The 15397-nt window shown below is 43.4% G+C and overlaps 1 protein-coding gene across 8 annotated transcripts in view; it reads left to right on the top strand.

Annotated features, from left to right (window-relative positions):
* The window catches only part of LOC129816575 (low-density lipoprotein receptor-related protein 1B-like), a 586954-nt gene that overhangs the window by 493681 nt on the left and 77876 nt on the right, over positions 1 to 15397 (top strand). For all 8 annotated transcript variants that reach the window (XR_008753574.1, XM_055871208.1, XM_055871203.1 and 5 more), the window contains exons 55-56: positions 8082 to 8265; positions 13327 to 13412. Coding sequence is in view for 7 of the 8 variants with exons in the window: in XM_055871208.1 (XP_055727183.1) it covers positions 8082 to 8265; positions 13327 to 13412 (270 nt within the window). In the remaining variant the exon portion in view is untranslated. The remainder of the gene's footprint in view (positions 1 to 8081; positions 8266 to 13326; positions 13413 to 15397) is intronic.

The raw sequence follows: 15397 nt of genomic DNA, 5'->3' as shown, positions 1-15397 counted from the left end.
CTGCAAATGTTCAAGTGCGTTGCGCTTAGCTTGTGGGTCCCAGATGACTCGAGAATGATTGACACATTGAAAAAAGTAAAATGTTCTGTTTTTTCTGACGGCTGGGTTTAGGCCGTTTTGATTAGGGGCAGTTCGGTAGTGCAATTAACTATCCCTTCCACTTGCACTGGATGCGGTGAACTAATTAAAACAACTTGCGTGCCAGAAGCAGAGTCAGGGATTGCGTATAGCAACTTGGATATGTTTGGAAAGTCAAATTACATTTTGGAGCCGGGTGAGTCGAGAGAAACCATGGGACCATAGCACTCACCCATTCCTGCAGACGATCAGTGGCCATCCACTGCTTTCCACTCCGGTGATTATCGCTGGCTCGGTGATGTTAGGCCCAGGGTTGAGTTGCACATCCCTGGGAAGCAGGAGGGTAGTGGATAGGTAGTTTAACAGTTTCCGATAAATGTTGGACTTGTGTTTGTTACTCCTAAACGGTTCAGTGGAATAGGGAGCGAGGTAGACTTGGCCATTATTCAGAACATTATGGTATGCTGTGTACTGTCCGCTCCTGTGTAACGGGGAACCAATGTGTTTGGTGCTGTAATTCTCCGGCAGTATCAAATCAAATTTATTGATATAGCCCTTCTTACATCAACTGATATCTCAAAGTGCTGAACAGAAACCTAGCCTAAAACCCCAAACAGCAAGCAATGCAGGTGTAGAAGCACGGTGGCTAGGAAAAACTCCCTAGAAAGGCCAAAACCTAGGAAGAAACCTAGAGAGGAACCAGGCTATGAGTGGTGGCCAGTCCTCTTCTGGCTGTGCCGGGTGGAGATTATAACAGAGCATGGCCAAGATGTTCAAATGTTCATAAATGACCAGCATGGTCAAATAATAATAATCACAGTAGTTGTCGAGGGTGAAACAAGTCAGCACCTCAGGAGTAAATATCAGTTGGCTTTTCATAGCCGATCATTAAGAGTAGCTCTACCGCTCCTGCTGTCTCTAGAGAGTTGAAAACAGCAGGTCTGGGACAGGTAGCATGTCCGGTGAACAGGTCAGGGTCCCATAGCCGCAGGCAGAACAGTTGAAATTGGAGCAGCAGCACGACCAGGTGGACTGGGGACAGCAAGGCTCATGCCAGGTAGTCCTGAGGCATGGTCCTAGGGCTCAGGTCCTCCGAGAGAGAGAAAGAAAGAAAGAGAGAAAGAGAGAATTAGAGAGAGCATACTTAAATTCACACAGGACACCGGATTAGAAAGGAAAAGTACTCCAGATATAACAAACTGACCCTAGCCCCCCAACACAAACTACTGCAGCATAAATACTGGAGGCTGAGACAGGAGGTTTCAGGAGACACTGTGGCCCCATCCGATGATACCCCCGGACATGGCCAAACAGGCAGGATATAACCCCACCCACTTTGCCAAAGCACAGCCCCCACACCACTAGAGGGATATCTTCAACCACCAACTTACCATCCTGAGACAAGGCCGAGTATATCCCACAAAGATCTCCGCCACGGCACAACCCAAGGGGGGGGCGCCAACCCAGACAGGAAGATCACGTCAGTGACTCAACCCACTTAAGTGACGCACCCCTCCTAGGGACGGCATGAAAGAGCACCAGTAAGCCAGTGACTCAGCCCCTGTAATAGGGTTAGAGGCAGAGAATCCCAGTGGAGAGAGGGGAACCGGCCAGGCAGAGACAGCAAGGGTGGTTCGTTGCTCCAGAGCCTTTCCGTTCACCTTCACACTCCTGGGCCAGACTACACTCAATCATATGACCCACTGAAGAGATGAGTCTTCAGTAAAGACTTAAAGGTTGAGACCGAGTCTGCGTCTCTCACATGGGTAGGCAGACCATTCCATAAAAATTGAGCTCTATAGGAGAAAGCCCTGCCTCCAGCTGTTTCCTTAGAAATTCTATTAGGAGACAATTAGGACAATTAGGAGGCCTGCGTCTTGTGACCGTAGCGTACGTGTAGGTATGTATGGCAGGACCAAATCGGAAAGATAGGTAGGAGCAAGCCCATGTAATGCTTTGTAGGTTAGCAGTAAAACCTTGAAATCAGCCCTTGCCTTAACGGAATCCAGTGTAGCTAGGCTAGCACTGTAGTAATATGATCAAATGTTTTGTATATACTGTAGATTGATTGATTGTGTCATCCCAGCAAGGACGTACTGAGATTATCAGTAAAGCAGCTACGTAACTGATCAAATAAAATATTTTTTTATTGGTCACATACACATGGTTAGCAGATGTTAATGCGAGTGTAGCGAAATGCTTGTGCTTCTAGTTCCGACCGTGCAGTAATATGTAACAAGTAATCTAACAATTTCACACAACTACCTTATACACACAAGTGTAAAGGAAGGTTTAAGAATATGTACATATAAATATATGGAAGAGCGATGGCCGAACGGCATAGGCAAGATGCAGTAGATGGTATAGAGTACAGTATATACATATGAGATGAGTAATGTAGGGTATGTAAACATTATATAAAGTGGAATTTATTTATACATTTATTACATCCAATTATTAATTATTAAAGTGGCTAGAGATTGAGTCTGTATGTTGGAAGAAGCCACTCAATGTTAGTGAAGGCTGTTTAACAGTCTGATGGCCTTTAGATAGAAGCTGTTTTCCAGCTTTTATGAACCTATACTGACCTCGCCTTCTGGATGATAGCGGGATGAACAGGCAGTGGCTCGAGTGGTTATTGTCCTTGATGATCTTTTTGGCCTTCCTGTGACATCGGGGTGGTGTAGGTGTCCTGGAGGGCAGGTAGTTTGCCCCCGGTGATGCGTTGTGCAGATCTCACTACCCTCTGGAGAGCCTTACGGTTGTAGGCGGAGCAGTTGTCGTACCAGGCGGTGATACAGCCCGACAGGATGCTCTCGATTGTGCATTTGTAAAAGTTTGTGAGTGTTTATGGTGACACATTTCTTCAGCCTCCTGATGTTGAAGTGGCGCCTTTTTCACCATGCTGTCTGTGTGGGTGGACCATTTCAGTTTGCCCGTGATGTGTACGCCGAGGAACTTAAAACTTTCCACCCTCTCCACAACTGTCACGTCGATGTGGATAGGGGGGTGCTCCCTCTGCTGTTTCCTGAAGTCCACAATCATCTCCTTTGTTTTGTTGATGTTGAGTGTGATGTTATTTTCATGACACCACACTCCGAGGGCCCTCACCTCCTCCCTGTAGGCCGTCTCATTGTTGGTAATCAAGCCTACCACTGTAGGGTCATCTGCAAACTTGATGAGTGTGTTGGAGGTGTGCATGGCCATGCAGTCATGGGTGAACAGGGAGTACAGGTGAGGGCTGAGAACGCACCTTTGTGGGGCCCCAGTGTTGAAGATCAGCGGGGTGGAGATGTTGTTTCCTACCCTCACCACCTGGGGGTGGCCAGTCAGAAAGTCCAGGACCCAGTTGCACAGGGCGGGGTCGAGACCCAGGGTCTTGAGCTTAATGACGAGTTTGGAGGGTACTATGATTTTAAATGTTGAGCTGTAATCGATGAACAGCATTCTTACATAGGTCTTCCTCTTGTAATATGGGTTAGGGCAGTGTGCAGTGTGATTGCGATTGCGTTGTCTGTGGACCTGTTGGGGCGGTAAGCAACTTGGAGTGGGTCTAGGGTGTCATTTAGGGTGGAGGTGATTTGATCCTTGACTAGTCTCTCAAAGCACTTCATGATGACGGAAGTGAGTGCTATGGGGCGATAGTCTTTAGCTCAGTTACCTTAGCTTTCTTGGGAACAGGAACAATGGTGGCCCTCTTGAAGCATGTGGGAACAGCAGACTGGTATAGGGATTGATTGAATATGTCCGTAAACACACCAGCCAGCTGGTGTGCGCATGCTTGGAGGACACGGCAAGGGATGCCGTCTGGGCCGGCAGCCTTGCGAGGGTTAACATGTTTAAACGTTTTACTCACGTTGGCTGCGGTGAAGGAGAGGCCGCAGGTTTTGGTAGCGGGCCGTGTCATTGGCACTGTATTGCACTCAAAGCGAGCAAAGAAGTTATTTAGTTTGTCTGGGAGCAAGACATCGGTGTCCACGACAGGGCTGGTTTTCTTTTTGTAATCCGTGATTGACTGTGGACCCTGCCACATATCTCTCGTGTCTGATCCGTTGAAATGCGACTCTACTTTATCTCTATACTGACGCTTAGCTTGTTTGATTGCCTTACGGAGGGAATGGCTACACTGTTTGTATTCGGTCATGTTTCCGGTCGCCTTGCCATGATTAAAAGCAGTGGTTCGCGCTTTCAGTTTTGCGCAGATGCAGCCATCAATCCATGGTTTCTGGTTGGGTAAGGTTTTAATAGTCACCGTGGGTTCAACATCACCAATGCACTTGCTAAGAAACTCGCTCACCGAATCAGCGTATACATCAATGTTGTTGTCCTATGCTCTCCGGAACATTTCCCAGTCCACGTGATCGAAGCAGTCTTGAAGCGTGGAATCAGATTGGTCAGACTAGCGTTGAACAGACCTGAGCACGGGCGTTTGCTGTTTTAGTTTCTGTCTATAGGCTGGGAGCAACAAAATGGAGTCGGAGTTGCAATGTACAGGAGAAAAACGTATAATTGCGCTTCTTAAATCTCTGTGTTTTCATAATTCGCAAGTGGCTGAATCTCACCTGAGAAATCATCCAAGTGAAGTTAGCAGCGACCCCCAGTCTCAGTATGTGTAGCCAAAGTATTTGATGCTGTCTGGAACAAAAGAGTATGAGATGTTGCCACCTTGGCAAATGCCAGCAAGCATTTGGCCTACCTTGATATACACATTATAAAATAATTAGCCAATCAGACCTTTGGTGGCATGTCTTGTGGGGTATGCATGAGCTGTATGCTAGTAGCTTGAACAGACACCTCTGCGTGTCAACACTTCTTACAAAAAAAGTAGTTATGAAATCAATCTCTCCTCCACATACATGTTAGCTCTCCATGTACATTTATGGGCCAGTCTTGCTGCCCTGTTCTGAGCCAATTGTAATTTTCCGAGGTCCCTCTTTGTGGCACCTGACCACACGCCTGAACAGTAGTCCAGGTCCAACAAAACTAGAGCCTGTAGCTGCCTTGTTGATAGTGTTGTTAAAAAAGCAGAGCAACAATTTATTATGGACAGACTTCTCCCCATATTAGCTCCTGTTGTATCAACATGACCATGACAGTTTACTATCCAGGGTTAATCCAAGCAGTTTAATCATGTCAATTTGCTCAATTTCCACATAATTTAATACAATGTTTAGTTCAGGTTTAGGGTTTAGTGAGTGATTTGTCCCAAATACAATGCTTTTAGATTTTGATATATATGGTACTTATTCCTTGCCACCTATTCTGAAACTTACTGCAGATCTTAAAGTGTTGCAGTGATTTCACTCGCTGTAGTAGTTAATGTGTATAGTGTTGAGTCATCCGCATGCATATATACACTGGCTTCACTCAAGGCCAGTGGCAGGTCATTAGAAAAGATTTTTAAATGTAAGGCGCCTAGACAGCTGCCGTGGGGAATTTCTGATTCTACCTGGATTATGTTGGAGAGGCTTCCATTAAAGAACACCCTCTGTGTTCTGTTAGATGGGTAAGTCTTTATCCAAAATATAGCAGGGGGTGTAAAGCCATAACACACGTTTTTCCATCAGCAGACTATGAGATAATGTCAAAAGTCGCACGCACAAGTCCAACAAAACAGCTCACACAATCTTCCTATCATCATTTTCCCTCAGCCAATCATCAGTCATTTATGTAAGTGCCATGCTTGTTGAATGTCATTCCCTATAAGTGTGCTGAAACAGTAAAATAGCATTGTATCTGGTCAAAAAAAAAAAAAGAAAAAAAAAAGTTTACTAAGGGTTGGTAACAGGCTGATTGGTTAGCAATTTGAAACGGTAAAGTGAGCTGTACTATTCTTGGGTAGCGGAATTACTTTTGCTTCCCTACAGGCCTGAGGGCACACACTTTCTAGTAGGCTTAGATTGAAGATATAGGAAACGGGAGTGTCAATATCGTCCGCTATTATCCTCAGTAATTTTCCATTTTTTGGGTTATTCCAAAATATAATAGATGTTAAAATTTCAAATAGAATGTAGTTAAACTTCTAAATAATCAATAATTTAAATAATAATTAATCAATCAAATTTAAATTAATCAAATCAAAAGAAAAACAATTACCCCAGAAAACAAAAAAAACAAATGCATTCCAACAAATAACATTTAACAATCATCAGTCAGTCAGTCAGTCAGTCAGTCAGTCAGTCATGGTTGGTCTGATGGAGTGGTTCACTATGTCTTTGTGTTGGGGTAGGGGAAGGTGTGGGGTCTGAGCTGGCAGTTGCTGGATGAAGTTGGCAGTTGTGGTTGATCGGTGCTGTGTCCAGGGTTAGTGCTGTGTCCAGGATTGATGCTGCATTCAGTGTTGGCGCTGGAACTGGGAAAAATTGGGTTGATGTTGGAACCGGATTGAAAATCATGCTGTACCGGGGCTGGAAAACCAGGGATTGGTGCTGGGTCTAGTGCTAGGACTGTGGGCCTTGGAGAAAAACAGGAACATTGGCTGGTGCTGGGTTTGGGATCTGTAGAGGGAAGGAAAGAACCTGAGGAGCAAGCAGGCACACATGGGAGCCCTAGACCCATATGGTCGTACTTCCCTGTGATCTTTTGTATCTCATCTGGTGGTCTGATGCTTGGACTGGCCAGTGTTTTAATTTAACACTGGTTCCAGTTTGTATATGGTCCCACTCTCTGTGTTGATTTAACCAGTGGTGTAAAATACTTCTACTTGGTCACAATCCCAGATCCGGGAGCAACCTCATCAGTAAAAAAGCTGACTAGCATAGCCTAGCATAGCGCCACAAGTAAATACTAGCATCTAAATATCATGAAATCACAAGTCCAAGACACCAGATGAAAGATACACATCTTGTGAATCCAGTCATCATTTCTGATTTTTAAAATGTTTTACAGGGAAGACACAATATGTATTTCTATTAGCTAACCACGATAGCAAAACACCCAACTTTTTTTTTCCACAATTTTTTTACTACATAGGTAGCTATCACAAATTCGACCAAATAAAGATATAAATAGTCACTAACCAAGAAACAACTTCATCAGATGACAGTCTTATAACAGATTTATTGTATAGCATATGTTTTGTTAAAAAATGTGCATATTTCAGGTATAAATCATAGTTTTACATTGCAGCCACCATCACAACTCTCCCCAAAGCAGCTAGAATAACTACAGAAACCAACGTGAAATACCTAAATACTCATCATAAAACATTTATGAAAAATACACAGTGTACAGCAATTGAAAGACAAACATCTTGTGAATTCAGCCAATATTTCAGATTTTGTAAGTGTTTTACAGCGAAAACACAATATAGCATTATATTAGCTTACTACAATAGCCTACAATACAATAACACAAAGACATAAAAAAGGAACTAAGGTCAGAACGTGACACATGTACTATTTACTCCATAAATTTAGCCTGACACCCAAAAGACTCATTACATTTTGAATGCTTAGCAGGACTGGAAAATTGTCAAATTCATGCACTTCTCAAGAGAAAATGCCTGGTCATCCCTACTACTTCTGATCTGGCGGACTCACTAAAGAGCTACGTTTGTAAATTATTTCTGAGTGTTGGAGTGTGCCCCCGGCTATCTGTAAATAAAAATAAAGAAAACAAGGAAATGGTGCCATCTGGTTTGCTTAATATGAGGAATTTCAAATTACTTATACTTTACTTTTGATTCTTAAGTATATTTAAAACAAAACACCTTTAGAGTTTTACTCAAGTAGCATTTTACTGGGTGACTTTCACTTTTACTTGAGTGATTTTCTATTAAGGTATCTTTACCTAGAATTTGTTGTGTAGAGTTAAGTGAGTGTTGTTGAAAGACAATTAGGCACAATTGAATAATGCAGCTGAATGTCCATCTGTCTCTGCATAGCATTTTACTGTATCGACCAGCTGCTGAAATATCTTGAGTAAATGGAATATAAACTATTATTTGTTAAATTTGTCTAGACTAAAAATGCTTCACTACTTTTTTGTTTGTGTGATATCAGTGCAAGTGTTGGCCTGGATTCCGGCTGAAAGATGATGGGAAAACGTGCGTGGACGTTAACGAATGTTCCTCCAGCCTGCCCTGCAGCCAGCGTTGCATCAACACCTACGGCTCCTTCAAGTGTCTGTGTGTAGAAGGCTACGAAGCCCTGGAGCGAAACCCCAACACCTGCAAGGCTCTCTCAGGTAAAGCTAATCACATGTCTTGGCAGCAAGCTTGCACTTTAATATACTGTAGTCCGTTGGATTAATTCGCTAGTGATATACAGTATTTTACATCATTTAAATTGAAGTTCAAGTGGTATTCTAAATGATGTTTACCTGCATGTATATTTAGAAATGTTGAGCTTGTACTGTATATACAGTGGGGCAAAAAAGTATTTAGTCAGCCACCAATTGTGCAAGTTCTCCCACTTAAAAAGATGAGAGAGGCCTGTAATTTTCATCATAGGTACACTTCAACTATGACAGACAAAATGACGAAAAAAAATCCAGAAAATCACATTGTAGGATTTTTTATGAATTTATTTGCAAATTAAGGTGGAAAATAAGTATTTGGTCAATAACAAAAGTTTCTCAATACTTTGTTATATAGCCTTTGTTGGCAAACGTTTTCTGTAAGTCTTCACAAGGTTTTCACACACTGTTGCTGGTATTTTGGCCCATTCCTCCATGCAGATCTCCTCTAGAGCAGTGATGTTTTGGGGCTGTTGCTGGGCAACATGCACATTTGTGGCCTGCTGGAGGTCATTTTGCAGGGCTCTGGCAGTGCACCTCCTGGCACAAAGGTGGAGGTAGCGGTCCTGCTGCTGAGTTGTTGCACTCCTACGGCCTCCTCCACGTCTCCTGATGTACTGGCCTGTCTCCTGGTAGCGCCTCCATGCTCTGGACACTACGCTGACAGACACAGCAAACCTTTTTGCCACAGCTCGCATTGATGTGCCATCTTGGATGAACTGCACTATCTGAGCCAATTGTGTGGGTTGTAGACTCCGTCTCATGCTACCACTAGAGTGAGAGCACCGCCAGCATTCAAAAGTGACCAAAACATCAGCCAGGAAGCATAGGAACTGAGAAGTTGTCTGTGGTCACCACCTGCAGAATCACTCCTTTTTTGGGGGTGTCTTGCTAATTGCCTATAATTTCCAGCTTTTGTCTATTCCATTTGCACAACAGCATGTGAAATTTATTGTCAATCAGTGTTGCTTCCTAATTGGACAGTTTGATTTCACAGAAGTGTGATTGACTTGGAGTTACATTGTGTTGTTTAAGTGTTCCCTTTATTTTTTTGAGCAGTGTATATGTGTGTGTGTGTGTGTGTGTGTGTGTGTGTGTGTGTGTGTGTGTGTGTGTGTGTGTGTGTGCGTGAGCGTGTGTGTGTGTATATATATATATCGCCTGGAGATCGCCTGGAGAAGGGGTATGCGTTGGTGGGGTTGACGATCGTATACCTTCCAACGCCACCCCGAAAATAACTCTTCTTTTGGGTTTAGCAAAGGAGAATATGGTGGCGGTTGAGCATCAAAACTTGCGGCTGGTCAATGAACCAGTTGTGGACCAGAGCCGCCCGGTGGCAACTTACGTTGTCCCAGATGACAACAAACCTGGACTGCTCTGACCCATTCTGGCCCATTCTTCTGGTCATTGGGAATGAGGATATTATGCAGGGTGTCAAGGAAGGTGATAATGTGGGCAGTATTGTGAGGACCAAGAGTGGCATGATGATGAAGGATACCGTTCTGACTAATGGCTGCACACATTGATGTTGCTACCACGCTGTCCAGGGACACTCACAATGGTGCAGTGTCCTATGAGGTTTATTCCCCTGCGTCTTGTTTCGGCTAGGTTAAAGCCAACCTCATCAACGTAGACGAAATCATGATGCTCTGCAGCAGCATCTAGTTCCATAACTCTCTGAAACAGACAAGACAAAACATTATTGTATGACAGTGTGAATAGACAGAGCAGTCAATATGTAGCACAATACACTGAAAGTACAGTACAAATTACAGGTTAGTATAGCTTACTTGTAACCATTCATAGTGCAGATGTTTCGCTCTGTCAGAATTTCGTTCAAATGGTACTCTGTAGAGCTGCTTCATACGAATCTGATGGCGTTTCAGGAGACAACCAAGTGTGGATAAACTCACCCTATTTATGTTATTGAATATTGTGTTGTCAGTGATGATGTGGTGTTGCAGTTGTCGTAAACGTATGCTGTTGTTTGAAATGAGCAGATATTCACTATGTGTTGTCCTGCTCTGCTGTGAACAGCCGGTTTCTTCCTCCATTGCAGGGTCATCTAGCAATTCTGCAAAAACATGATGTGAATGGTTAGGGTACAAGATTTCTTTCAGTATGAAATTAAATGTTACTGTAAATGTTACTGTAGTGCTGTAAGTACTGCAGTGCTGGAAGTACAGTAGCATGGTATAGAGCAGGGGTCGGGAACCTTTTTGACTAAGAGAGCCATGAAAGCAAAACATTTGGAAATGTATTTCAGTGAGAGCCATATAATATATTTTAAAAGTGAATTCAACTAAATGTCAGTATAATAAGCCTCTGAATTTGTCGAAGTGCCGCTTTACATTTGACCGTTTCATCGATGTAATTTTGTCATTGCAAATTAGACACACCGCAGAACCTGCTCTCTCCACAAAGGCGAATTCTTCGGTCCATTCGTCCTGAAATGTACGATACTCGTCATCTTTTTTTCTTTTCGCCATCTTCTTTGTCGAAGGGTTAGCTTTGAGCTAATGACCGAGCAGACTGATTCAAAAGGAGGCGTTTACCTGTTTTACCTAGCAACGGCCAACGTAGGCCAGTATCATTTTTTAAAATAATGGACAATTGCTCCTGCAGCCCTGAACAGGACATGAGCAGTGAAAAATTGATGGATGGATTAAAACAAATGAGAATAGGCCTCCCGGGTGGCGCAGTGGTCTAGAGCACTGCATCGCAGTGCTAGCTGCGCCACCAGAGTCTCTGGGTTCGCGCCCAGGCTCTGTCGCAGCCGGCCGCGACCGGGAGGTCCGTGGGGCGACGCACAATTGGCTTAGCGTCGTCCGGGTTAGGGAGGGTTTGGCCGGTAGGGATATCCTTGTCTCATCGTGCTCCAGCGACTCCTGTGGCGGGCCGGGCGCAGTGCGCGTTAACTGAGGGGGCGGGTGCACGGTGTTTCCTCCGACACATTGGTGAGGCTGGCTTCCGGGTTGGAGGCGCGCAGTGTTAAGAAGCAGTGCGGCTTGGTAGGGTTGTGCTTCGGAGGACGCATGGCTTTCGACCTTTGTCTCTCCCGAGCCCGTATGGGAGTTGTAGCGATGAGACAAGATAGTAATTACTAGCGATTGGATACCATGAAAATTGGAGAGAAAAGGGGATAAAAAAAGTTAAAAAATGTGAGAATATTTTGTTTTATCTGCGAGCCAGATGCAATCATCAAAAGAGCCACACCTGGCTCGGGAGCCATAGGTTCCCGACCCCTGGTATAGAGGGTAGATTTACTTACCTGTTCTCATTTTGAAATGTCCAAATGACACTTGCTGCAGTGTAGCGAGCTCAAGTTAGGCTGGACCCTCTGCCCAGCCTCCCTGAAACTCAAACCATGGTTGACCACATGGTCAGCCAAGGTGGCCCAGATGTCATCTGTGATTGTTCTCCTTCCTACTTCCTTGTCTTCTTCCTCTTCCTTGTCCTTGACCTCTTCCTTGTCCTCGTCCCCCTCTTAGTCTCACTCCTCTTCCTCTAACACTCTCTCCAAAATTGGCCTCCATTGTTGTCCAAACCAAGAAAGCCAACCTGAAGCCTATTTATAGTGCTCAAGCTGTGATTTCTAAGTGAAGAAATTTGCTGTGTGTTTTCACATGTGAGCACTGTGTGTAGATAATCGGTAAATGAGAGTGGCATGTTGAATGGCATTGTTTTCCAAACTAAACACAAGACCTGTTAGTTTTGAATGATGTGTCTAATGTAGAGAACTGTGTTAAGTGTTTTGCAAACTGAGTGTAAAGCAGATAATGTGCTTGCAGTTTTGCAGATTTGTCTGAAGATTAGGTACATGAGTTAATGGTTTCACTGAGTGTGCCTCAAGTACCACTTTTAGTGTGTAAGCCATTGTAAAAAACGGTATATTTTAGCACAAGAGTATACATGTAACTGCCAAAATAAAGGAAACACCAACATAAAGTGTCTTAAAAGGGTGTTGGGCCACCTTGAGCTGCCAGAACAGCTTCAATGCGCCTTGGCATACGTTCTACAAGTTGACCTAAACCATGCCAGGAAAATGCACCCCACACACCATAACATAAACTTTTTATTCCTCATTTACTCAAGTGTTTCCTTTATTTTGGAAGTTGCCGGTTACCTACAGTCGGTAAGGCCACAATTTGGGCAGCATGCGCGCCAAATAAACAGCTTGTTGCGTTGTGGCCATAGACATATAATCCATAGAAGGGTTTTGCAACCTCTTACCCTGGCAATTTGATTGTTAACCTCGTGGATGCACTAGCATTGCCTGCCGGTCGTGAATGGGAACTACCATCTATGGATTATATTTCTAAAGTTTGTTGAGGCTGTCTGTTTGCCTTTTGCACATTTCTAAATACAATTGCAGGAAAAACGTACAGTTTGGAAGGCAAATGCATACTAATGAAAAGAGAAGACTAATCTGTCCGTAGAACCAATAGAACAAATGTTTATCAACAACCTAATTGTTAGAGAACAGCAGCACTGTTGTACAAAGTAGCTCATCTTGAGATAAGCTATTGCCACGATGAGCGCATCGGCCATCACCGTGAGTACCGGTAGTAGCCTAAGGCTTCATCTTTACGTGAATCAATATGACACTGGCGATTATAATTAGTAGCCTGTAATGTAAGCTAATGTCTTCTGACGTAGAATTGCATGAAATGTGTTTTGAGTCTGATGGAATGGTTCCATTTAAAGAAATGTTAACCTTATTCTCCCAAATTTCATGGTATCCAACTGGTAGTTAGTCTTTTCTCATCTCTGCAACTCCCGTACGGACTCGGGAGAGGCGAAACACAACCCAACCAAGCCGCACTGTTTCTTGACACAAAGCCCACTTAACACGCCACAGGAGTAGCTAGTGCGCCCCCCCCCCCTAACCCGGGCGACGCTGGGTCAATTGTGCGCTGCCCCATGGGTCTCCCGGTAGTGGCCAGCTGCGACAGAGCCTGGAAGCATTTACCTTATTCTAAAGGATGTTTATGGTTCTCTTCCTTTCAGTGGAGGAACCTTTTCTCGTACTGGCAGATCATCATGAAATCCGGAAACTAAGTGTGGATGGATCAAATTACACCATTTTGAAACAGGTAAGAGGAAAGCATATATCTACACAAGTGGTAGTATTTCTTTTAAACTGATGCCAAAATATGCATAGGAATCCCTAGTATGTCTGTCACACTGTTTTGGCAAAATAAGAACAACTCAGGGTAAAATGACAGAGACCAGAAAATCAAGTGAATACAATTAGATCTGTAACCATACCTGGTTTGCATATATTTATCACTCTCAGTCAGATTACCTTGCAACTACTCTGCCATTTTGTTTTTATTTTAAAATTGTACACATTTAGCAGACGGTCTTATCCAGAGTGACATATAATTTGTGGATTCATCGTAGATCTTTCATGCAGTCAGATGACCAAATCGCCCTATAGTGGCCTCATTGGTTGAATGTTAATGACATTTTTCATAATTAATAAACATTTTAAAAAATGAATCGCCGAAAATTCAGTGTTTCTATGTCAAACGGTTTTGTTATATTTCAGTCTTCTGTGATGTAAATAAAGTGTAATATTGGGATTCAAACTGTTATACATTTCAACTTTATATCTGACATGGTGCAGGTGTTTTCTTTTTTCTAAGCACTTAACCTTGTGTGGGAGGTGGATCCTTTTGTTTAAAAGTAGATCAGTTTCAGACTACCAAGAAACACTCTGTGTGACCCTTATATTTCCCGCTACAGTAAAAGGTCAAAACACTGTACACAGCTGATAATATAACGTTAGAAATATCAGTCCCGCTTTAAATAACATTCAGCTTATAAAGGCTTCATAATGCCTTCATAATACCTTCATAAGCATTACATGAATGTGTTACAAAGCATCTATATAGGCCGTCATTGTAAATAAGAATTTGTTCTGAACTGACTTGCCTAGTTAAATGAAGGTTAAAAGTAAAAATAAAATGACATAATAATCACGTCATGCTTTGTAAAGGGTTCATACATGTGGCATAACTGTGTGACATAATCAACAATGTCAAATGTGACATAACCCACTATGTTGAATATGATTTAAACATGTGCTTAATAAAGGTCATTTTATTTGGTTATTCCAAAATTCATTACAGTTTAAAATGTTCAACAAGTTAAAATTCAAATCCATAATTAATTTAAAATTCCAAATAATAAACAAATCAATCAATAAGTAATCCATTCAAATTAGGCAAAATAAACTAATGGTCATCCAATCAAAAAATCAAAAGCAATCAATGAATCAAAAAATAATCTGAAAATTCTGTCAGTCCAGTCAGTCACACCACAATATGTCTGTGTCTTTGTGTTGTTGGAGGGGAAGGGGTGGGGTGGGGTCTGTGCTGGTAGTTGCTAAAAGGATTTGGCAGTTGTGGTTGTTCGGTGCTGTGTCCAGGGTTGGGGTTGGGGCCGGGACTGGAAGTCGCGCTGGGCCCGGGACTGGAGGCCAAGGGTTGGTGCTGGTCTAGTGCTGCAGAACGGGGGGAAAAAACACGAATCGGGAACTGGGGCTGCTGCAGGTGCTGGGTCGGGATCTGGATCTGTAACGGGGAGGAAGGACAACCTGAGCCCTAGACCCAGAGATCAAAGGTGGTGCTTCGCTGTGGCCTGTTCGCTCCGGGTGAAGGTGTGATCTTTGATCCCTCCTCCGCGCCTCGTCTGTTGGTCTGGTGCTGGGACTGGCCATAGGGATCTGGATTTGTGTTGGATCTACAGAGGGGAGGAAGGACAACCTGAGGAGCAAGCAGACACACAAGGGAGTCCTAGACCCAGAGGTCAAATGTTGCACTCCCCTGTGGTCCACTCGCTCCGGGTGAAGGTCTGTGCTTTATAAAGAATGACATGTTGTGCTGAAGGATGGCACATGCTCTGAATTGAATTCACGTTTCTCACATTACACCTAATCTCATTCCCAGACACTTCCACCCACCCTGTTGGACCAACGCATCAAACTTCGCCTTCATTAGCTAGGTTTAGGTTTCAAATCTAATTTTAAGAAGATAAATTGTGGAAATGGGTAGGGTTTAGTCATAATTATGAT

The sequence above is a fragment of the Salvelinus fontinalis genome, chromosome 19 (genome assembly GCF_029448725.1).
Source record: "Salvelinus fontinalis isolate EN_2023a chromosome 19, ASM2944872v1, whole genome shotgun sequence".
Taxonomy (NCBI): Eukaryota; Metazoa; Chordata; class Actinopteri; order Salmoniformes; family Salmonidae; genus Salvelinus; species Salvelinus fontinalis.
The sequence above is the reverse complement of the archived record's forward strand: the minus strand, read 5'-3'. Positions and strand labels throughout refer to the sequence as shown.